The 23605-nt window shown below is 47.2% G+C and overlaps 2 protein-coding genes across 2 annotated transcripts in view; both read left to right on the top strand.

Moving 5' to 3' along the window:
- LOC141944629 (homeodomain-interacting protein kinase 2-like) overlaps positions 1 to 23598 on the top strand; it is a 43488-nt gene extending 19890 nt beyond the window's left edge. The window contains 13 exon segments of the mRNA XM_074871549.1: positions 853 to 976; positions 3075 to 3194; positions 3927 to 4013; positions 5111 to 5295; positions 10160 to 10322; positions 12989 to 13115; positions 14710 to 14831; positions 15774 to 15916; positions 16294 to 16473; positions 19065 to 19312; positions 20317 to 20477; positions 22227 to 22653; positions 22656 to 23598. Coding sequence (XP_074727650.1) covers positions 853 to 976; positions 3075 to 3194; positions 3927 to 4013; positions 5111 to 5295; positions 10160 to 10322; positions 12989 to 13115; positions 14710 to 14831; positions 15774 to 15916; positions 16294 to 16473; positions 19065 to 19312; positions 20317 to 20477; positions 22227 to 22653; positions 22656 to 22684 — 2116 coding nt within the window. The 3' untranslated portion in view covers positions 22685 to 23598.
- LOC141944152 (uncharacterized) overlaps positions 1 to 23605 on the top strand; it is a 75162-nt gene that overhangs the window by 28647 nt on the left and 22910 nt on the right. The gene's annotated exons all lie outside the window — the stretch shown is intronic.

The raw sequence follows: 23605 nt of genomic DNA, 5'->3' as shown, positions 1-23605 counted from the left end.
GCTAACGTTCTTGGATTTGGGCGTCTCCTCCGCACCCCATCCAAGGATCCTCCTGGAGAGCCAATGCAAGGCTTTTACCTTGTTCTCCCTCAGCAAGGCTAATCCCGAAACTCGCTGAGCAGAGGTGCCTCAGTGGGCATTTCCTGAAGCCAGCAGTAAATGCATAGCAGGAGTGCCACTGCATTTTGGCTGTTTGGCCTGGAAGGGAAGAGGAAATCTAATCAGGTACCTGGGACAGACTGGGAAGTCAAGGCTTCTTGGCTACTTCTTCTTGAGGAAAAGGCTTAGGTCTAATAGATCTAATTATATTATTTCTCTGCTTTATGGTTACACCCATTTGTTTAAAAACTCAATAATCCTTTTATACCAATCCTGTAATGATTATTTAATGTCTGGCTGTTTGTGAAGCCCACCGAGCTGTGTGAATGGAGGATGCTTCACCACAGGGAGTCTGCACAGTTTCTCCACAGGATGATGAGCTGGGCCCAAGAGCCTTGAGTGGGGGCCTTAATTGGGTGGCCTTGAACGCATGATGTTTGTTTTGTGCTTCATTTTCCCACCTGCCAAATGAAAATAATGGTAGTTCTCTCCTCTGCAAACTGCTGCGAAACGTGATGCTGTCTCTTGACTAAATACTGCCAGAGGACGCTTCTACAAGGATAAATATTCACCAACTCATGCTTGATTAGCAGATACTTTGCCGGTGGTCAGTGGAGCCCTCAGCTCCGTAGGAGCAGTGACACTTGTGGGCAGCAGGCAGCTTCGTGAGCATTGCGCTCTGCACGGGCCTCCTCACACCAGCTGAGCGGATCCGCTCCTGTTGCTGATGTTTTCTGATGTCTTCCTTTGCAGAGCCCCTGAAATCATCCTTGGTTTACCATTTTGTGAAGCAATCGATATGTGGTCGTTGGGATGTGTCATTGCAGAGCTGTTCTTGGGCTGGCCGTTGTACCCAGGAGCTTCAGAGTATGATCAGGTGGGTATGGATACTGCCCTAGATGCTGGTAAGTGCATGGATGTTTCTCCCATCTTTTGTCAGCATGAACAGATACCAACTTCTTCTGTTTTGCTAACAGGGGGTAATGTGTTTCTCACCCTCCCAAGTCAACTTTTTCATTATCCACCTGGGGTACTTATTCTAGGTAACCAGTGTGCTCTTTAGTACGCTGGCTTTTAAGTCCTGACTGCCAAAGTGAAATCTCAATCAAGAGTCAACAGTGCTGTTGACTGGAGAGCTCTGTGTTTGTGTCTCCTCACTGAGCAGAACAGGCACCCTTTCTCTGCTGTAACAGCAAGGACTGAATAGAGGTTTATTTGTTAGAAGAAACTGCATGATCTCTGCTGTGTTTCATAATCCCTTTTACAAGGGTGAATATTAAAAGCAATGACAAGAAGGAGAACGTTCACAGTGGTGTAGGTTTCCAGTTAATATAAGCTGTCGTGCTTCTCTCCCTATATAGGCTTTTTTGCTCCTTTTGTAGTTCTAAAACTGACAGCGCAGCGGCTGCTAGAGCCAGGGCTGCAGAACACTTTCCATTCCCATAGTCGTCTTTGGGGTGATCTTAGCTTTCTGCAAATGCGGCCTGAAAAGGGTCTTTTTTTCTTTTAGAAAATTAAAAAAAAAGAGCAGGGTAATAAATAAATAAGTTTTTCATATATGCAAATGTTTCTTTGACTCTGCTTTTGTAACTAGTGTTTTTCAGTCAGAGCTTTAAAGGTGAAATTTATCAGGGGAAATAAACGGCAGTGAGGAGCAGGGCCATTAGTGACTCCAAAGTAAATCAGAGGGAGCTGAAAAACTTACAAGCATTTAAAAATCAGATACCAAGCATGAAGAGTAGATTTCTTTCTCCTCACCCCACAAAAGCCATAAAACACACATCTGAAAAAGAAATCACCGTACGTAACTGCCCAGCTTAACTGCCCAGCTCAAAGCTTCCTTCAGTGAATTATGGTGAGGGCTCCTGGGAGCTGGGAAAGGGGCAGGGACTGATCCTGGCCCCTCACCGCAGCCCAGCTCGCCCTGCAGCACTGGTGCCGGGCTGCAGGCAGGGTCCTGGTGCTTCTCAGGCGCGCAGGCTCCAATGGACCTAAGGAGCTGCAGAGTCAAGCAAAGTGCGCTCAGTGAACTGGGTCCTGAGAACTTGGAAGTCTTTGAAGCCACGTCTGCTTTTTATGCCTTTATTTATTTATTTTGTCCCCCTCTGTCTCTTCTTTCAAAAACACTTTCCATTCTTCCCTAGAATTTTCTAGCGTAGATGACTATTTTTAGTAGTTTTGCAGAGTTTGCAGCAGTTTTGTGGAAACATTCAGCAGTCAGGAGATGCCAAAGTTAAGGCTTCCTGTGCACCCCAGGCGTGTGTGAGATCAGTCTCTAATTGTGTAATCACAGACCCTTTCTCCTTTGAATAACTAAATTGAAGTCTGAGATCCTGGAAACACATGTGTAGCATCTTTTAGCTGTGTGAGTGCCAGCGAGGTCATAGTCATGGAAGTAACCCCAATAACAAATGAAGTCATGTAGGCAATAGAGATGAAGTACTTTACATACCATGAGGGTGTCAGTTCATTTGAGTGTATATTTCATCTAAGTTCAAAGATAGTCACTTCATAGTCCTCTGTTTTGAACTTGAAACTGCTGTGTGCTCAGCTGGTGGAAAAAACAGCCAAAGTTAGAACACAAACATCAAATTGTTGAACTTATCTCCTGGAGAGGAGAGTGTGACAGAAAAAGGTGCGAAGCGGTGAAACGCCCCATTGAAATCTCTGTGGGTCTTCCTCTTTGACCTCTAAAACCTAGGGACTTTCCTCCCTTTATCCGCAGGCTTTGTGGGAGCGTACCGTAAGGGTGAGTTTCCAGTGATGTATGTGATAAACGGAGGATTGCTGTACAGGAATTCTCTTTCTTCTCATTCCTTGCACTGGTCTTGGTTTTTTTGGTGAAGTCTAGCTACGTGCTACATTTTCTCTTTCTTTCTTTGTTCTGTTGTTTTAAATGCCTCCTGCCCTCCTTCAGGGAAGACCTCCAGAGATCTTCACAGGATGAACAGTGACCTCTCATCCTTCTCTTACAGATTCGCTATATTTCACAGACACAGGGCTTACCAGCAGAGTATTTGTTAAGTGCAGGGACAAAGACTACGAGGTTTTTCAACAGGGATACAGACTCACCATATCCTTTGTGGAGACTGAAGGTAAGAAGACTCTCCCTTGTTTCTTTTACCTTGCAGTTGTTGGTTGGAAGTGAGGAGACATTCAGGTCACCTCAGAGCCTAGGTCTCTGCTTTTTGCAATGCAGCACAGACATCGGGGTGGGTATAGCCCGAGGTAAAACTGTCATCCCCAAAGTCCGCAGCCCTTAGCCCACCTGCTCGGCACTGCTTTGTGGGAAATTTAAGTCCGGAATTGACCTGGAAATCTCCTTCTAAGTAGTCAATGAATTGATGTGTAGTTCAAATGAAACATGCCCTGGGCAGTCTTTGCTCTCATATCTAATGCATTGGGGCAGGGGAGAAAAAAAAAGGCATTTTAATTCTGACAGTCCAAACTGCTAGTAATGCAAGTGAGCCCTGAGTCTCTCATACCAGCGTGCTTGTCTGCATCCAGTCCCCAAGGAGAGAGGCCAGTGGGCTTCTGGCTGTAAGGATGGGATGCTGAGCCTCACGCTGGAGCGGGTGTAAGAGACCTTTGTGACTCCCATCGTAGTTGGGAGGATCCTCTGAAGTGAAAAAGAAGAGGTACATCACCTTGTGACACAAAAGGTGTCATATAACCATAGCAGAGATAGCGTAAATGTTATCTGGTCAGGCAAGAGAGACACAGTGGTCTCTGATGAGGGAAGGGTAAGGCACAAGCTGGAAGTGGCACATAACCCGCAGCTGATTGCAGGGCAGTTCTGGTCAATGCCTGTCTCCTGTTTTGCGCAGACGCCAGATGATCACAAGGCAGAAACGGGGATTAAGTCGAAGGAAGCAAGAAAGTATATTTTCAACTGTTTGGATGATATGGCACAGGTAAGAGCATTGGTGAGTAACCAGTAAGACTGCCTCACACGCTTTGGGGCAACGCTAACAAAGGAGAACTACATGATGTCTCCATGATCCTATTCTTGTGCCAGCTCTTGAGAAATACCAGGATTATGCCTACCAAATCAGCTTGTTATGTGCTGCTTTGTAGGGGAAACTGCACACAGGGGCACGTGGGCTCAATGGGCTGTAGTAAAGCAGCCTTGGAAAGTGGCTAAGTTGCATCTCTGAGTGTTGAAATCCTTCCCTTTCTCTTGTCTCTCGAGTGCTTCTCTATGTGACCACTGGCAAGTCACTTACTTCTTTGTGCTTTAGAATTTCCACTTGTAAAACAGTGACATTGGAAATAATCGCCGTGGCTGCAGAAGAGCGCGCTGTCCGTAGAATGTGGCTGTCTGGGGGAATGGGGAGTACTAACGCACTGTGTCAATTCCGTGTGGTTGTGAAAGCGAATTCCAGCATAACCACTCCTGTGACTGGAGTTTGTGTTAGCAAACAAACTAGTGCGCAAAACTGGCACAGCACTAGCGCACAACACTAGCACAAAGCTGGAGTTTGTGCTAGCAAAGTCTAGACATCATAGCGTTCACAAGCAAGTGGAGGGCTGAAGTCGGGTGAGACTGTATAAATGGATGAAATAACACAATGGGTTTTTTTTCCTGGCACATGATACATGAATGGAATGTTTCTCATAAACCTGCTGATGATTTTTATTTATTTTATATATCTTTTGCTCACAGAACACATAGTTAAGTATCTGATAGCACAGTCCTTTATGTGATAAATATACTGATTATCAGAGCTTGCCTGCTACCACGGAAGCTGTTCATCTTCAGTGAAGGGTGACTAAGTGTTTCATTAGCCATTGACCCAAGCGAGATGAACACTTAACAGTCTGTCTAGAGATCTGACATGCACAAGCCAGATGACTAGCCACTGTGGAGTCTGCCATGTGACTTCAGCAACTACCCCTTTAGACAGAGAAGCTTGCAGGGCATGTGCTCCAACGAGGAGTAAACAGTTTGCTGGAGACCTGACCATCTGCTCTGTCTCTTTAGTGCTCACCCTTGTCCTTTCTCCTTTAGGTGAACATGACAACAGATTTGGAAGGAAGTGATATGTTGGCGGAAAAGGCAGACCGACGGGAGTTTATAGATTTGTTAAAGAAGATGTTGACGATAGATGCAGATAAGAGAATAACACCCACTGAAACTCTGAACCACCCTTTTGTCACCATGACGCACTTGCTTGATTTCCCTCACAGCACACAGTACGTGGCTTTCATTTCCCTTGGGTTTTGAATTGAGGGGTTCAGATGGGAGCTGGTTGTGGTGGAGACCAAATGTATCTGAGGGGCATTATTAAGATGCTTAAGTCCTAAGTTTTAATCTTTTTCTGGTTTAAAAAAGAGGGTTACCAAATCTTAAGGTTGCAAGAATTGTGTTGTAGGTGCTTGGCATTTAAAACACTGCAGAGTGTGCTACATTCATTATGTAAATATTCAATAATTACGTATGTTTGCATTAAAATGCAGAAGAAATTATGCAATTAGTGCTGAAAGTATCAGTGTATCTCAAAGTAATATAGTCCTGATTGTTACTGCAGTAATCAACCTTATCTGCAGTGGAGAGCTGACCCTTCCTCCCAGAACCTCCCCATCTTGCAGGGGTCAATTTGGGGCTGTTTGCTTTTTGAGGGAAGAAAGGCTCGTTTACAGGCACAGGCAACAGGACAAAGAGTTGAGTTTTTGGCTTTATTGTTGCCCACCTATGTAACATCAAACACCACGCTCTGACCTCAGCTGACACATTTGTGGAATGGAGATGGGCTCCACTGCCCGATGGAGATGTGAAGAAGAGTCATGCCTTCAAGACTGGCTCCCCCTTCTCCTCAGGCTACATCATGGAGTGTAGCAGCCTGAAACACAGGAAACCTGTGCCCAGCCTATTGCTCTTGTCCCCTGGGAAGTTCACATAGGGCCAGGCTTCTCAGGTGCAAGTGAAGGCAGACACATAGTGGGAATTTTCCAAAGCCTTCAGGACACCTAGCTTTGACCATCCTGCTTTACAGGATGGGACTTTGCAGTTCAAGGTGCTTTTGCAGGCTGTCCCTTCACCTCGTCAGGAGAGCAGAGTTACCCGTGCAGCACTGTACTGACCATGAAGCACTGGGTGCCATGTGCATGGGTGTTTAAAGGCTGTGAGGGGCTCAGGTATGAAAATAAAGGGGACTGCTTAAAAAGCCATAGAGTATGTTTGTGTGGGTGCTGCAGAGCAGCAGGCTACTGTGTCACCTCTCCTGCGCACCTGTGCTCTTACCTGCGGTATTTCAAGTTCATTTAAGGTAGTTTTCCCTCTGTAAAGGAGCTGTAGCTGCCTTTTTGTTACATTTTTCACAAGACAGGAACAGCTGCTTACCAGAAGGTGGTGGGTGCAGGATCTGTGTAGACCCAGACTTACCCTGCACAGACATCTTTGAGCATTGTTATCTCTAAGTAAATAGAAACTGATAAATGAAAACAAGATGGGAGATTGTTGCGCTAAACAGAGAGAAAGCAAGTTTCATATACAAATGTTCATAAATAAAAAAAGTATTTTCTAACAGTGTTAGCATCATAAACTAAAATCTTTCAATTTGCAGCAGTCCTTTTTACTGTGCAACAACCAATTGTGTAAGATAGGAGAGATTTGTGGCATAACGCGTTGCCGTCAGAAATCTTTCCGCTAACGCAACAGACGATAATTGCATCTTCATTTTTTGAAATGCTCACTTGTGGCTGCTCAGGAACCCCAGAAAGGTTGAAAATATCACTGGGGCCAGTAGCAGTGAGAATTTTAACCAAATAAACAATTCAGCACCAGGTCTCTGAATACTAAATGCTGTGCCAGCCGGGTGCTTAACCCCGCGCAGCCCCTCCGTGTTGGAAGCAGTGATTGGTAAAGAGAGCAATAAGCTGTAACCAGCGCGGCAAGTTGATGGAAATTTTGTCTGTGATTGCCTGTGGTTTTGGGAATAGAAACTTCAAAGCCTCAACAGATGCAGGGAGTTGTAATCTCTCTTGAAAGTAAATCAGGCAGCAGAGAAAGTGAGAATATATGGAAGATGGAGCTTCTGGAAGGAATCTCTGCTGTGGCATGCTTCAGAGAGGCTGCAAGTTTGAGCAGCCCAGGAGGGGCTGTTCTGCTCACTTTCAAACAAACAGCAAAGTGAGTTTAGCTCCCCATTTCACATATTTAACTGCCTGGCTCATACATTGTTGGGTACTCCTCAGTCTTTCTGTCTGTTTTGCTCTGTCCCTGCCTTTTATTTTTCCCCCCTTTTTTTAAAAGTAAAGACAGAGAGCACAGTATTACATTAGTAGAGATTATACCTTGTTATATAAAACCATTTGGTAACACACACAGTTTATCCTGTACAGAATATATACTCTTTCCAGTGCCTTCTACTTTTTGGAGTGAGAATTATGTTCATACTTGACTGGAAAAATGCAATCCAATAGTCCGATAAATATAGAATATTTATTTGATAAGTGTTTGATTTTTCTGAATGTTCTGCAACTTAGAAGTATTTGATAGTTCTTTAACTGAATGCACGTAATGTGCAGCTGTGCACAGAGTCCTGAGCCTGTCTTATCTGCAGGTCTTTATGCCACAGACCCCGTTATCAAGATATTCCCTGTAAGAGAAGAAAGATGACCATATGAGTAAGAGACAAGACAGGGATAAAAAGATCTACGTCCTCTTCCTGACCAACCCTAGGGATCGTATTGAGCTTGTTCCTTTTGAAGGGACATTTGTTTCTTAAAAATTATGTGAGGTTGTGTTTACCTCCCCTACCTCTAACAGCTTAGATTGTTGCAAAAGAAATTATGCATACAGCTGATTTTTTTATAGCTACAGCTGATTTTCACTCTGGATTTTCTATTTTTCTGGGTTGGGATAATGGAAATAAAATAAATGCCTTTGTACTTCTTTGGGTTGGGTTGTTTTGGATGGCCGGGCCCAAAGAGTTGTGGTGAACGGAGTTAAATCCAGTTGGAGGCTGGTCACGAGTGGTGTCCCCCAGGGCTCGGTTTTGGGGCCACTCCTGTTTCACATCTTTATTGATGATCTAGACGAGGGGATCGAGTGCACCCTCAGTAAGTTTGCAGACAACACCAAGCTGGGTGGGAGTGTTGATCTGCTCGAGGGTAGGGAGGCTCTGCAGAGAGACCTGGACAGGCTGGAGAGATGGGCTAAGGCCAACTGTATGAGGTTCAATAAGGCCAAATGCCGGGTGCTGCACTTGGGCCACAACAACCCCCAGCAGCGCTACAGGCTTGGGGAGGAGTGGCTGGAGAGCTGCCAGTCAGAGAGGGACCTGGGGGTGTTGATTGACAGCCGGCTGAACATGAGCCAGCAGTGCGCCCAGGTGGCCAAGAACGCCAATGGCATCCTGGCCTGTATCAGAAATAGCGTGGCCAGCAGGGACAGGGAAGGGATCTTACCCCTGTACTCGGCACTGGTGAGGTCGCACCTCGATTACTGTGTTCAGTTTTGGGCCCCTCACTACAAAAAGGACATTGAATTACTCGAGCGTGTCCAGAGAAGGGCAACGAAGCTGGTGAAGGGTCTGGAGCACATGTCGTACGAGGAGCGGCTGAGGGAACTGGGGTTGTTTAGTCTGGAGAAGAGGAGGCTGAGGGGACACCTCATCGCCCTCTACAACTACCTGAAAGGAGGTTGCAGAGAGCTGGGGATGAGTCTCTTTAACCAAGTAACAAGCGATAGGACAAGAGGGAATGGCCTCAAGTTGCACCAGGGAAGGTTTAGACTAGATGTCAGGAAGTATTTCTTTACAGAACGGGTTATTAGGCAGTGGAATGGATTGCCCAGGGAGGTGGTAGAGTCCCCATCCCTGGAGGTGTTTAAGGGTAGAGTCGACATAGCGCTGAGAGATATGGTGTAGATGGGAACTGGCAGTGTTAGGTTAATGGTTGGACTAGATGATCTTCAAGGTCCTTTCCAACCTAGATGATTCTGTGATTCTGTTTCAGAGTCTGAAACACAACGTTTGTAAAAACAATTATTATGGAAGAATTGTGAAAAACTCTATTGGGTTTTAGACCTTGGAAAAATGAGATTTTATTAAAAATACAGTTTTGTGCAAGGTCACTATGTTGTTATCTCTTAAACCTCTGTATGCTTTGGTATCCCAATTATAAAACTGAAATACCAGCAGTTTCATGTACCAGACACCTAGAGTGTTCTAGCAATGCGGAGAGTATTTCATCTCATTTGCTGGGGATACAAAATACAATACTTCTCAACATTTCCATTGCTGTATCAATAACATTGAAAGGAAAGTCTCTGTAGAGGAAAAAGCTGTAATCTTTTCCCCCAGAGATCCAATTCTTGGTCTGAGATGAAAACCTGAGAACCTGAGTCCCTCAGGACATTGATGAATCTGATTTGGCGTAACCTTTTGCGATATGAGTCGTCCCATTGACTGGAAGAGGACAGCTCATACGCTTTAACATAAGCATCTGTGGAAGTGTTTAGCCAGACAGGGGCAATGTTTTAACCACTTGGCTGGACTCAACTCTCAGTGAACTACTTTTTAAGAGGAACAAGTAAGATTTTTCAGGAATCTCAGTGACCAAGAACAGTAAAATTCTTCCTTGCAATAGACTTGTAAAACTACCTTCAGACTTACACTGAGGCAGAAAGCATGAGTTGTCTTTTCCTGTCAGGCTCAATTGTCAGAAGAAAACCAGTATCTATCTTTCTTGCTTGCTCGCAGTCTCTTTCAGTCTTTTAAAAGAGCCACTTTGTATTTCTTGCGCTGCCACCTAAAGAACAACCAATCTGCTTGCTTTTTGTGACTTACATTGCAGTGCTTAGACCCATGAGGGCACCCAGGAGTCCCAGAGCAGCTGCTCTCATCTTGACACCCATTTGGCCCTCTTCAGTACAGGGTTAATCTGACTCTCACTGGTTAAGAGACCTGCATAAAATAGCAAAGGGCTCTAAGAGCCTAGAAAGTGCCAAGTCTGCCGTGGAGACCTCATGCAGGGCCACTGTGATGAACTGTTACCTGTGTTGGTCAGCTGATTGATTTTCTGTCTCTTCCTTGTCCCCCCTTTCCTTACGCAGTGTCAAGTCCTGCTTCCAGAACATGGGGATTTGCAAGCGGCGAGTGAATATGTGTGACACAGTGAACCAGAGCAAGACACCGTTCATCGCCCATGTAGCCCCAAGTACATGGACCAACTTGACCATGACTTTTAACAACCAGCTGAACCCAGTCCACAACCAGGTAAAGCCGTCGATCAGAAGCAGCCAATGCTTGAAACATTTATGTCAGTAGGATCTAGAAGATGAAAAGCAAAGTAGCATCCCATTTAACATGCCTGCAAAAAGATGGTCCTTTTTACTCTCCTTCCTCCACCATTCCTCATTCTCTTTTCTTCAGGCAAGCGGTAATCTTGTGACATTCCGTGTGACAGTGAAATGTTGTCCTCATTGTTGGGGGTGATAAATCCTGCTTACTTGAGAAGTTGCTATGGGGAAAAACTCATTAGTCCCTTAATGCAGCAAGCAGGCCGCCTGCACTCCCTGGGTCAGGCAGAAGTATTTGTGATCTTACAGCACTTCTTCAAATTGGCATTGAAGTAAAAGGAATTTAAACCCTTCTGTAACAGACACAGCACTGTAACCGATCAACAGGAAAAAAGAGTTTAGTGGTAATGTTTATTCTTATCCCTCATTAGCTTTACTCCAGGTGCCACAGTTGACCTGGGGACCCTGCGCGCAAACTGCCACTCCAAACACAGTGCAGTCTACATTGGTGGGCTCTGGCTTTGTAATCATGCTTTGGACTCTTGTATTAGTTTTACATGCTGCAGTGTTGGGGGATGCTGGGTTGACAAATTTTGTGTGACTAGCAGGCTAAGTTGTTCGCTGCAGTACTGTATTACAGCAGCAAAAGGAAACTCTCCAGGGACAGCAATCTGGGAGACGGAAGCTCAAGAAATAGCTACTGTCTTTTAAGCCTTTTGGGAACAGGCTGCTCAAGATTCACTCTGGAGATTGCAGGTGGCATTGCAGAAATGGTGCTTGGAAAGCAAGAGAGCCTGTGTAGATGTACAGGGTGTTCGCTCAGAAAACCGGACTTCATGACTCAGTTCTCGATACATGTGATCACAGAAGGTCTTTTGGAACAATTCATTAAGCAGATGCAGACAGAGATGGGTTATGGCTTGGTGTGATAGGGTATTAGTTACAAACATTACAAACACTGGTTCCCTTTCTTGGCTGTTTCTGAGATGCTGACTAAAGAAATGCATGCTACATGCTCCCCTAGGCCCCAGCTGCAGAGCAGAGACACCATTTGTACCACAATTGCTAATAGGAAATGCAGACTTGCTTTTGTTTCCTCACAACTCACTTGGTGTTGAGATCAGTTGTTGGCTGGGCTGATCCGTGGTAATCTCTGAATTCTCATAAGGGGTGTGTGTTGTGAGCAGAACCAGTATCTGCAGTGTTCCTAGAAGAAGTGGTAGAAACATTTCCAGGAAGGGTGTTTTAATCTGAACAAGCTCTAAGCCTTTCACCATTCCTTCAACATACCACTCATCTTGGCTCTCTGGTGCTCCCTGTGTCTGCAAAATGTCTGGGGATTGCCTGCTTCCAGTTATGACTCCTGAGATTAGGAGTGTGGGAGCTGTCGTGGTTGCTGCTCGGTGTGTTGCACAGGGGAACGGATTGCGCTCCTCTGCCTCTGCACAGAGAGGGGAGGAGGAAGAAGAAATGTTCCTCTATCACATCCCTCGTGGCTGCGGTTGTGGCAGTGCAGCATAGGTGCCATTTCCAGGCCCAGTGGCAACCAGGGCAGCACGAAATGCTTGCCTGCTCCCTCCTGCAGACTTGATCAAAGCCTCATCCCAGGTTCATATGCTCACCATGAGAAAGTGTTGTCTGACCTATCTCCAGCTGGTGCGTTTGGATGGAGGGGAAAGGTGGGCTTTGGTCTGGTAGAGCCTAGCTGCCTAGATGTGAATGCTAAGGATGTATTTTTATACAGCAGTGTCAGAGCTGTTTAGGGGTTGTTTGTCTGCAACTGTTACAGACTCAGTCCAAATAAAACACGAGTCACCCTCAGATTTCTAGATGTTTTGCAGAACACTGCGCTGATTTTTGTGGCTTTGCAACATCCCCTGCTGGAGTTTCTGCTCTGAGAGATTTTAAAGTTAAGCCACATGAAGTTTGGACTTTGAAAGTATTATTATTACCTCCTGTTATGCATTCTGATTCCTTTGAATTCAAAACATAATTCAAGGGCCATGTGCCATCTTAGATACAAGGTAGAGGAAAGGCTGGAATGAGTCTCCCCTTTCAGGATGAGGCTGCGCAGAGTATGGCTGTGCTGAGTTTCTTTTGCTTAAGAAATACGAGCTGCTTCTAGAGCTATGTGCATGATGAGAACACAATGTGATTTGGGGGTAGTAGCATTTTCTGAACCCATCTTCATCATGCTTCAAACCAGAACCAAGTGGGCAATAAATGGCCCTACAGTTCCGCTTTGGAGAATATGCTATGTTTCCGAGCAGTACACAGCAGCGCCGCATGGCCACAGGTCGCACGGCGTGGTACAGCTGCAGTTATTCAGGCAGATCGTGCTCCTTTCCCCATCGCTGCCCTTGCCTCTGTGCTCCTCGGTGTCCTGTTCTGCCCCTTGTTTGGTTTCAGTTTGCTGTTTTGTTGGGGTTTTTTTTTAACTTTATCTTACACTATTTTACTCTTTTATTTTATTTTTGGATTTTGCTTCTTCCAACGTACCCATCTCCCTCATTTTTTGTTTGTTTTTGTTTAATTCCCGTCATTCCTTTAGACCACCAACCTGGTCCCACCTCCTCCAGTGCCACTATTTCCTTAGCCAACCCCGAGGTCTCCATACTAAATTACCAATCTGCACTCTGCCAGCCCTCAGCGGCGTCCATGGCTGCGGTGGCCCAGCAGAGCATGCCCCTGCAGACAGGAACAGCGCAGATCTGTGCCCGGCCTGACCCCTTCCAGCAAGCTCTCATCGTCTGCCCACCAGGCTTCCAAGGTAAGTAACAGCCTCGCCAGGTCTTGGCCAGTCGCTCTTCCCTCCCCACTGCTGTTTGATCATCTGGCTCTTGTTGGAAACAAGCTTCCTTAGTGCAGATCCTATGGTAGAAAAGTTGCTGGCCTAGTAAATCAGAGGAGTGAGGTTGTTACAGATGGAAATGTTTGCAACAGCGGAGGATCTTACAGGCACCTCCAACATCATGAGTTGGAGGTGGCTGGTCTAAAACAACAGGGCAGGCACTGAGAAGGGGCTGGGAGAGAATATGTGGTATTTGTCATCCTTTGCCCTGAACAGAGTTTCAGGCTCTTCTGCCTCACTTTGGTAAACTTGAAAACTTTGTCCCACAACAATGATAAATCAGTACATAAATAATGGGTTTGTCACTTCTCAGTGCTTCAGTTGTTAAAGGGGGAACTCGGAGCTTAACGCAGCAGGGAGCGTGGTGCTGGTGGAGCTGAGGGTTTGTCCCCATGACAGATGCTCCTGACCATTTATCAGTACAGTTCCTTCAGCTCAAGCCCTGCTGCAAGCTGCTCTGCCCGCATGTACTAGTGGCAGGTACCATTGTCAGACAAGTCGGGTGATGATCAGATTTAGCCACTTGTCCTTCTCTTGACGGTACACGCTGTAGCAATTTGGCGAAACTAGCCAGGTATCTGTAGGAAGAGGTCTAAATAGACCTTGATTCAGCTGGTGCAACTTCTGCTCTTCATTTCTACAAGCCTGTCTGTGCAGCAGTCTCTAGGCACTTGTTAAATGTTCTGCAAGATTATCAAAGCTCTTTTGAACTAGGAGAGTTTAGCTAGACCTCTTCTACATAGTTAAAATGCATCTCAAGGGTTTGACTTCAGAAGTGGATTGCTGGAATATGTAAGCTAACATCTTCCGCCTGCTGTCTTGAGAAAGCTCTAAAGCAGAGGAAGTAGCACAGGCGGTGCCACGCACTGAGGTGGTGGAGAGGGAAGCTTCCTCCAGCTCAGTTAAGCTAGTACGTGGCTGAGTCAGCGGTGGCTGGAGTTTGGGGTGTGCTAGATTGCCTGGTCAAATCGGAGCCTTCTAAATATGAGTTCTGAGAAGCTGTGCAAGAGAAAATCGGCTCTCCTTGTCAAGGCTGAGGGAATACGGGGTTCTGGATTCCCGCTGCACTGTTCCACTTTGGTCTAAAGAGAGCATTCGACGTAGCAATGGGTTTTGGCTGGCAAGGACCATTTTCTGTTGTCCAACCAGAGAATATGGGATAAGAGAAGCCATTCCCTCCCCTCTCTTCCTTTTCTTCCGGTACACATTGTATTGAGATGTTTCCCACATGTTTGAGGTACCCTCAAAATATGAACTCAGTTAATCCCTTAACGTTTTTGTAAATGTCTTTTCTGCACCCTTTATGCAGGTATCATGTTTATGAATATTTGATGGACATCTATGGGCTGGGGTAGAATATGTGGAACCCTGAGAGCCCATTTTTTTGGAGGGACTGAACACTTCAATTTAAGTGGACATCAGCGAGTGCCTTTAGAGACCTCTGAAAACCAGACCCCCGTTCCTAGCAGTGCTGTTGATGGCTAATGCTGTACCTTCTGTGCTGGCGGAACAGGGTTACAAGCCTCCCCTTCGAAGCATGCTGGGTATTCAGTTCGGACAGAGAACGCCGTTCCCATTGTCACTCAGGCTCCTGGGGCTCAGCCTCTTCAGATCCAGCCAGGACTCCTCGCACAGGTAAGGAGCTCTGAAGACACTGAGCTTGGCAGGTATTTTTTGTGTTGTTTAGCTCTCGGAGGCTGAGGAGAGTAACTTTCTCTGACGGCCTTCTGTAGTGCAGTTTGGAGACTTGGACAGGCATATAAGGGTCTCCAGCTTTCTCCAAAATGTTCAGACTTCCCCCAGTTCATTGTTCAGCTCAAAGGCTATGTCAGAGTTGCAGAAGTCTCTAGAAAGACCTTTCCTTCTGCTTCTCCACTGGAACCAGTGGGAAGCCTCAGGGGAATCTGTGTCAGGCCTCTGCTGAGGAGGAACTGGTAATAACCTTCCTGCATCGTCCTGAACTCGCAGTCTCAGTGGTGGTTTGTGGCCAGGAGTTGCGCTGGTGAATTCATGCTGCAGATAAATATCTTTCATGCTTTAATTTTGCACCCTTCTGTTTTATGAGCTGCCTCTCTGCCCTTAAGTTATGAGAGAGATGTAGGGGGCAGAGGCAAGGGCCCCACAGCCACAGAGCTCTCCTTGTCAGCAGCACTTGTTGCCACAATTGTCTGAAATGTGCTCACAGGAAAAACATGGTTCCTCCCAGGAAAAAACCCAGACAGGAATAGTGCCCAGGTGATCTGGAGAGTCAAAATTAAAAGGTGCTAAGGGGTTTGATGTTTGGGTTGAAATGACGACCAGTTTCAATCCCTCCCATTCCCAGTTTATCCTGAAACATAGGTGCTGCTTTGGACGTCAGGGGTGTTTTCTTCCCCTCCTTTGTGCTCTCTATATTGATAACTTTTACTGCTTTTGCTGTCGTTTCCTAACTGTATTTGTCATCTATGACTAAAAAGTGTTAAGAACTAGGTGGTATGTCCACGATCGTTATTAGCAGCCCCAGCTGAGCACGAACCACTACTCACGTTCAGTGTATGATGCCTCTTGTTAAGAAATTGTTTTCCCTCTGTCCAACAGCAAGCGTGGCCCAGTGGCACTCAGCAGATCCTGCTCCCTCCTGCCTGGCAGCAGCTGACTGGGGTGGCCACCCACACTTCTGTCCAGCACGCAACCGTCATCCCAGAGTCCATGGCGGGCACCCAACCACTGGCAGACTGGAGGTAAACAGGAGGTGCTTGGAGGCTTCCTGAAGCACCCAACGGTGCTGGAGGAGGCGTGAGAAGAGCCGGGGCGGGAGGGCTGGGCTCTCGCGAGGCTGCAGCGCCAGGGGCAGGAGGGCAGAGCCTGCAGCCTGCGACCCCCCTGTCTGAGAGCTACGGGCAGCTTCTCCATTCCCCGTCCTTGAAATGGAGGGCTGTGCCCATGCCGCTCCCTTGAGTCATTTCCCTGTGGGAAACACTCCTTCCTGGGGGGACTGGGAGCCCAATGGGCCCTGGAGGAGGGTGCCTCGGTGAAGGCAGTGGGGGAGCATGTGAAAGAGCCTGCTGAAGAGCCGCCGATTGCACTTTAAATGTGTGCCTGTCTCCCCGCTTTGCAGAAACACCCACGCCCACGGCAGCCATTATAACCCCATCATGCAGCAGCCCGCGCTGTTAGCTAGCCACGTGACTCTCCCTGCAGCCCAGCCCGTCAACGTGGGTGTTGCTCACGTCATGCGCCAGCCACCCACCACCGCCACCTCCGCCAGGAAGAGGAAGCAGCCCCAGTCAGCACCCCGGTAAGTGTGCACGGCCCCGGTGCTGGTGTTGGTCGTGGCATGGGTGAGGCGGGAGCCCGTTCACGGTTTGTTCTGAATGCAGCCCTGCCATGCGCGTGTGCTGACAAGGGTGGTATTCAATGACATCTGTGGGGAAAAAGGAAGTTTGTTCCATGGCCCACAAGTGATTAGGTCACGCTTTTTGTGTTGCTTCACCTCGTCTGTACCCAGGTCAGGAGAGCAGAGGGTAAGAGGTAGTCAGGTGCATTTTATACCTGGTGAGCATCATTTTGTGCAGGAGTTAGTGGCTGGAGGGGATGCAGGATGGGAGACTCACACCCAGTTCATACAGCTCATCATGCTGCTGTGATTATTTGAGGCCTTGTAGTCACCGTAATTGAAAATGTAACTATGTTCTCAGGTCAGTGTGGCGTAGTGCCCGGTTGCCATACCTTTTCTTCCCACATCATCTTGAGGAAGCACTCCTGAGGTGCAGTGTCTGCATTTCCACAGGGTGGTGCACCTCCAGGGGACTGCATCTTCAGGAACATGTGCCTGATGTGTGCACACAAGATCTGTCCTTTCAAAAGCAATGGGATGATGACCTATCTTCTGAGCTTTAACGCCATGCAGAGCGGGGGACTGGGGTGGCTGTAGGCCACCTTCAAGCTCTCTAGTGCCTAACACAGGTGGTTGGCCCCTATCTTCAGCAGTACACTCCAGCAACAGATACCCGCACTGGCCTTTTTATAATCGTGGCAGCATAAACCAGGGAACATTTTATAAGGACATCTCATATAGGAGCAGTGTTCTTTCGTAACACCATATCCAAACTGCTACGTCTTTCTTCACATACAGTAGTTGTCCGTCTAAGAGACGCTGTTGCTCTTTCCATTTCTAATCCAGCACTCTCCAGCTCCTTGTGGAAAGCCAGAATACAAGGGGCCGCTGTCATACCTTTGCTTTCAGCTTCCAGATTGCTGTGCGATAGCTTCCCCTCTATCATCTGCCCTGTTTCAAGTGTCAGTGCTTTAGGATAGCAGGGGCCTCTTGAGACATATTTTTCACTGTGTGTAGCACAACATGGTCTTGTGTCCTCTTTGAGGCACACCAGGATCCTGTGGTGATAGCCCAGGGCAAGTCTGCGTGATGGCAACTTTTTTGTGAATACAGCACCCCAGGGTGTTCTCTAGTGGAGAAGATGAGAGCTTTTCCATTACAATTCTTGGGAAAGGTGGTGAGCAGTAGTTTGTCGATGCTGATGGAGAGGCTTTGGGATGGACAAGTTGAAGGGAACCCACCAGTGCTCCTGTAGCACTGTGAAAAATGAATAAATAAGGCAAACAATGTCCTTGGAAGGAAACTGTTCTCAGTATCTGCTCCACCTTTCCCTGCGTAAGAAGCGATGCTGAGACTAGGGAATAAATGGATCCATCACAGACTAAGACCGGATTATTCAGCTGTTCCCTGGACTGGACCGGCCGGAGTGAGGGAACAGAGAGGAGACTCTGTGGTAAAGGGATCTCTCTCTTTTTAAAGTGCACAGTCAAGAAGTTAAGAGATGGATTCCTTTTCCTCTATGGCATTTCTGTTCCTGTTGGGGCTGTTTCCACCATTAAGCCTAATTACTTAGCTTTTTATGTGCTATCCATTTATTTTCATCATTTTAAAAACTTCAGTTGCCATAACAACATAATGCAATCAGTGAAACATAGCAGCTGTTTTCTGTAGTCAAGGTCTGTGCACTGTCAAGGATGTGAGCCATTTAAGCAAATCTTCACCATCCCCCTTCCTCCCTCCTCTTTCTCACTCTCTCTTTTTCTCCCTAAACAAGCTCATAACAGGAAGGAGAAACCATCAGGAATAATTAGACACAATAGCAGAGCAAATCCCAATCGTACTCATGCAGTCTAGTCTAATGAACTTCTAGCGCTAATCTTGGAAGTGTTGATGTTCTTTTTTAATCACTTTTTTGATGTCATAGATAGATTAGCTTGATAATCCATGCTAGAGTCAGGAGACCCAGTGGCTATTCAGAGAAAGAAAAGAAAACCAGAAACATTATGTACTTTGCTCATTTTTTTGTCATTTGTTTCTCAGTTTCAAATGCTTATTGAGAATATATGCCCATTGTATCATATTAGTAAATAGAATGGAGTGTATTTTGTAGATTCATGGGATTTAAGCATGAAAAGTCGTAGCATCTATTATTAAATCATTGCTGGAAGGCTGGGAGAAACCGCCACGATTTTGTGGGGGTGGTGAGACTTGCAACAAAGCATAGTATAACTGCTGGGCTTCTACAGCACACATATATAAAAAGCAGTCTGAAAATAAATCTGGCAGTCTGGTTCAGTGCTATTCTAAGCAGTGTGAATATAAGATCTATCCACAATATCTTACTCACTCCTTGACCTCCATGAAGGCTTTCCTGGAATAGCAACAAGTGAGTTTTGAAGCCTGGGATTTGGCTTAAGCAGCATCTATCTGACGGAGGACTGAAGGGTGTGCTTTGCCTTTACAGAGCTAGGCTGTCACAGACAGAGTCTTTGGGACGCTTCCAAGTCAATCATTGCCCATTCACTCTTTGCACTTGTGTGCTTGTGTTTCAGCACCTTGTCCAAGCAGCGAAAGAACGTCATCAGCTGTGTCACCGTGCATGACTCCCCCTACTCCGATTCGTCCAGCAACAGTAGCCCTTATTCCGTGCAGCACCGCGCAGGGCAGAACAACGGAAACACCTACGACACCAAAGGGGTCCCAGAGACTCACTGCAGTGGGAACCCCCGAACGATCATCGTCCCACCACTGAAAACCCAGGCCAGTGAGGTGTTGGTAGAGTGCGTTAGCCTGGCACCAGGTAAATTGCACCTCTTCCGTCAAGAAAATTAGTCAGAAATAAATGATTTATCTTGGAAGAATCTCATTGTTCAGTTTCGTTTGTTTGTTTGTTTGTTTCCCAAAGAAACCATGCTCCTGCCCTTCTCTCAAGTGACACATCTGTTCTTGGGAGCCATATTGCATTATTTGTGTGTCCTGGTACACTCAGGAGTCACAGGGGCAAGTGTCGGTCCCAGTTACTTCTGTACAAACCCAAGAACAGAATGCAGCCTTTAGCTCAACATTTGACATGAAAGGCTCCCAAATGCAAGTGTGAACCTTTGCTATCTTGCCTTTCCATAGGTTTACTTTAAAACGGGTAAGAGGTTGAAAACACATGTGCATTTTCATCCAGACTTGTTGACATTTCTGGGAAGAACATTTCCCCAGGATCTTCATTACGGACTGATGAGGTTTGCTGATCCAGAGCCTCCACAATGCTAGATAGTACGATGTGTTGAAAAGGGGCTTATGGTGGAAGTCTGGCCCAAAGCAACTGGCTTTGAGCTACTTGGCAGTCCTTTCTTTTGACACACTGCTGGAGAACACAAAGGCTCAGAGGGTGAGCTCCCCACTAGGTCCTTCTCCCTCCCTTCCTACTCACCATGAGGTCAGCCAAGACAGGGCTTTTTTGTGCTGTGCACACTATACTTTCCTTCCTCTCCTTGGGATTTATACCTGCATCGTACAGTTCTGCTGGCAGAACAGTTTCTCACACTTCTGAAGGATCTATAAAGCCTTCGCTGGGCCCAGTTTGGGTCCAGATACTGGCTCTGCTTGTCTGCCTCTAGGATAACAGGCTGGCCATGTATATGAAGCACTGCTGAGGTATTCTGTCAATTAAGAGAAACGGTTTTCTTATCCTGCTTCTGTTGTATGTCTCCTCCCAAAAGCCACTCTGGAGGAGATTCAGTGAGGAAGAGGTAGGGTGAGCAATTAAAGAATGTGATGTAAGCTACAAATGTGTTTCCTTTCCTGGCACAGTCACCACCAGTCACCACTCATCCTCCTACAAGTCCAAGTCCTCCAGCACCGTGACCTCCACCAGCGGTCACTCTTCAGGGAGCTTGTCTGGAGCCATTGCCTATAGGCAGCAGCGACCAGGAGCACATTTCCAGCAGCAGCAACCTCTTAATCTAAGTCAGGTAAATCAACCGAGACAGATTTTGGTGGTGCGTCATCCAGCTGTTACCGCTCCTCCAGCGTCCTGTCTAGTCTAATGATAGTTGGGCCCCGTGTTGAGTTTGATCGACTTGTTTCAACTTCACTGCAGACCTTGATCTTCCAGCTCAGGCAGCAGAGGTAGTGCAGATCCCACCCCTGAGCAGGTTGGCGGTACTCTTACCATGGTTTTGAAGTCAGATGATCTGGCAGTGTGAGGGGGAATAATGCGAGAGAGAAGGTGCAGTGGCTCAGACACAAAGGAGTGGAGCATGACCATGTAGGAAGGACTGAATTCTCCTTAGCTGTGGGTAACTATGAGGAGAGTGTCTTCCAAGTGAGGGGAGTGCATCAGCCCGGCTGCGGGATTGGGAGAGGTCCCCATCAGATGTGACAAGGCAAAGCAGAGCCTCTGTGTATATACATGACCTCACGTAGTGAGTTGGATCCATCCTGTGATAAACCTGGGCTGAGATCTGTGCAAATCCCGTTACTTGGCAGCAGGCAGTTCTTAAGGTGTTTCATAGTCTGTGATCAAAACACCCAGGGAGCTCCCCAGGAGCTTCAGTAAATAATGCCCTTTTCACATACTGCACCTGGGGCCTCTTCCCCAAGGTGAGATAATGAGAGGAGGGAAGTTACAGCACAGTTACCAACGTTTCAAGAGGAGAAGGTCTGGAGAGCTCGGAGAACAGTGCTGGTTTGCATCCAGAGCTGGATATAAGCAGAACTGTTTTTTTTAAAAAAATAATTTAGGGGAGAAGAATGTCACCTCCCCCTCAAAATGTAGTTGAAATTTAAAAATTTAAATAAACTTGAAATAAAAGCAAGTTAAAATGGAGGAAGTGGGTGAGATGCTGTTTCCAAGAGTGGGGGAGGAGTGTGGCTGCTGCATTTCAGACCACAATGACAGTGTAGGGAGTGCTTACAGAGAGGATGAGAGGGCTTGGAAGAATAGAAGGAAATAACATGGAGCACTGCGCTTCTTGCCTTCTAATTCCTACTTTATTGGTTATTTAATACTCTGACTACAAATGACTGGGAAAACTCCTTGACATTATTGTGCAATGCAAAAAAAACCAACTTAGAAGATCCTTGGAAAAGTACATTACTCCTGTCCCACTGCAAGACGTTGCCTGTGCTCAATTAATTAGAGCTGATTACGTGAGGGAACCGGGCGCCTGCAGGATCTGATCGAGCCAAGGGTTTTATCTTTCAAAAATAAAGAAGTTATTTTTACTAACCAAGGAAATGATAACTGCAAAGATCCAAACTTAGCAAAAATAAATTGCCTGTTCCAGGCTGTTAGGCAACTTCATTCCCCTGAGCTGTCAGTGGACCGCATTTCATCAGCATGTTCACTAACAAAAGCCGTGTGTTGTGTGAGCGACTGGACTTGTGGAAGATGTTCTTAGGAGCCAGGCATCCAAGGCTGGGTCTTCATGGTAGCTGTGCCAGGAGGTTGTGACTCAAACTGGGGGACTGCATTGTCTTTTTTGGGGCCATTTCAGTGAATGTATGAAACTACAGGGTCTTCCTAGGCTTGGGAGGGACCCTTTGCCATCACCCATTTCTAAGGGAAGACTGTGGTGATGTTGAGGGCGTCAGGAGGAGCACAAGGGACTTTCCTGAGGCCGTTCTGGTGTTGCAGGGAGGCTCCCAGGCACCACTGAGGTGGTAAAGAGCCCTCTCTTGTCTTGTAACTGCTTATCACTGTTGCTGTCTTTATCCAGGCCCAGCAGCACATCACAACCGATCGCACAGGGAGTCACCGGAGACAGCAAGCCTACATCACTCCAGCGATAGCTCAGGCATCGTACTCTTTCCCGCACAATAGTCCCAGCCATGGTACAGTTCATCCTCACTTGGCCGCGGCTGCCGCTGCTCACCTGCCCACCCAACCCCACCTCGACACATACACCGCCCCGGCTGCCCTGGGCTCCACGGGCACCGTTGCGCACCTGGTGGCCTCACAAGGGTCTGCGCGGCACGCCGTGCAGCACACCACCTACCCCGCCAGCATTGTCCACCAGGTCCCCGTCAGCATGGGCCCACGGGGTCTGCCCTCACCCACCATCCACCCGAGTCAGTACCAGGCTCAGTTTGCCCATCAGACCTATATCAGTGCTTCTCCAGCCTCCACAGTCTACACTGGATACCCACCAAGGTCAACCAGTACCCTTACATCTAAACACTGGAATAAGGAGCAAGAGACGCACCCATCCCGGGGCAGTGAGGCGGCCGCTTTTGTACTGAAGAACGTGACAAACGAACAATGCAATGGAAGGCTCGCGTGAAACTTGAACGAAGGAGACTTTAAGGAAGAAATGAAAAAGAGGAAAGAAGGGGGACAACCAATTCTACACGTTTTATTTAAAAAAAGCCGGGTTCAGTGATACAGAGCTCTTCCTTTGTCTATTCCCTGTGCACAGGCAAAGGAGCAGAGCCCAGGAAATGCAAGTGAGCACATTGCCCTCGATTCATCTTCTCGTGAACATCTTGGGCCTCAGTGGATCTGTAAGTGTCTTTGTTGTTCCAGCTGGGTCAAGGGAGTGACTCTGCTTTCTAGCATGGACCATCAGAGGAGTTTCTCCCACTTGGCCTTTGTTCTCTTTTCTAGCCAGTGACGTTAACTGCCCAGACCATCGAGGCTTTGGTTCAGTGCCAGGCAAAAGTAAGCAGTGGCTACATTTCTCCTCCTTGGCATTGTGTATGTGTGGGAGAGGCCTTAGGAGAGGAAGATCAGCCTTTCTTGGATGGGAAGCCATCGAGACACAGGCCTCTTTCTCCCTGGAGGAGTTGGGGTGGAAATTGCCAGTGCCAGGGTGGAGAGCACAGATGGGCAGCCTGTGTTCCCTGTGCTCCACTCTGGTGCCCTGTGCCCGGCTGTGGCTTTTCTGGACCACACGGCAGCCAAGAAGGGTGCTGGGGCAGTGCCCTGTGGGGCAGGTCCCGAGGAGCTGGGTTCAACACAGGCCTTGGGAGCAAACACCCCCATGGGGCACAGAGCCCACGAGTCCCTCCTCGGGGTGAGGGCCCTGAACTGCAAGTCTGTGGGGTGAGGGGCGACCATCCTCATTTACCTTTGGGCGGAAGGAGTGCTACTTACATA

The sequence above is a fragment of the Strix uralensis genome, chromosome 5, assembly GCF_047716275.1.
Source record: "Strix uralensis isolate ZFMK-TIS-50842 chromosome 5, bStrUra1, whole genome shotgun sequence".
NCBI lineage: Eukaryota > Metazoa > Chordata > Aves > Strigiformes > Strigidae > Strix > Strix uralensis.
Note: the sequence above shows the minus strand (reverse complement) of the source record. Positions and strands in the feature narration are given on the sequence as shown.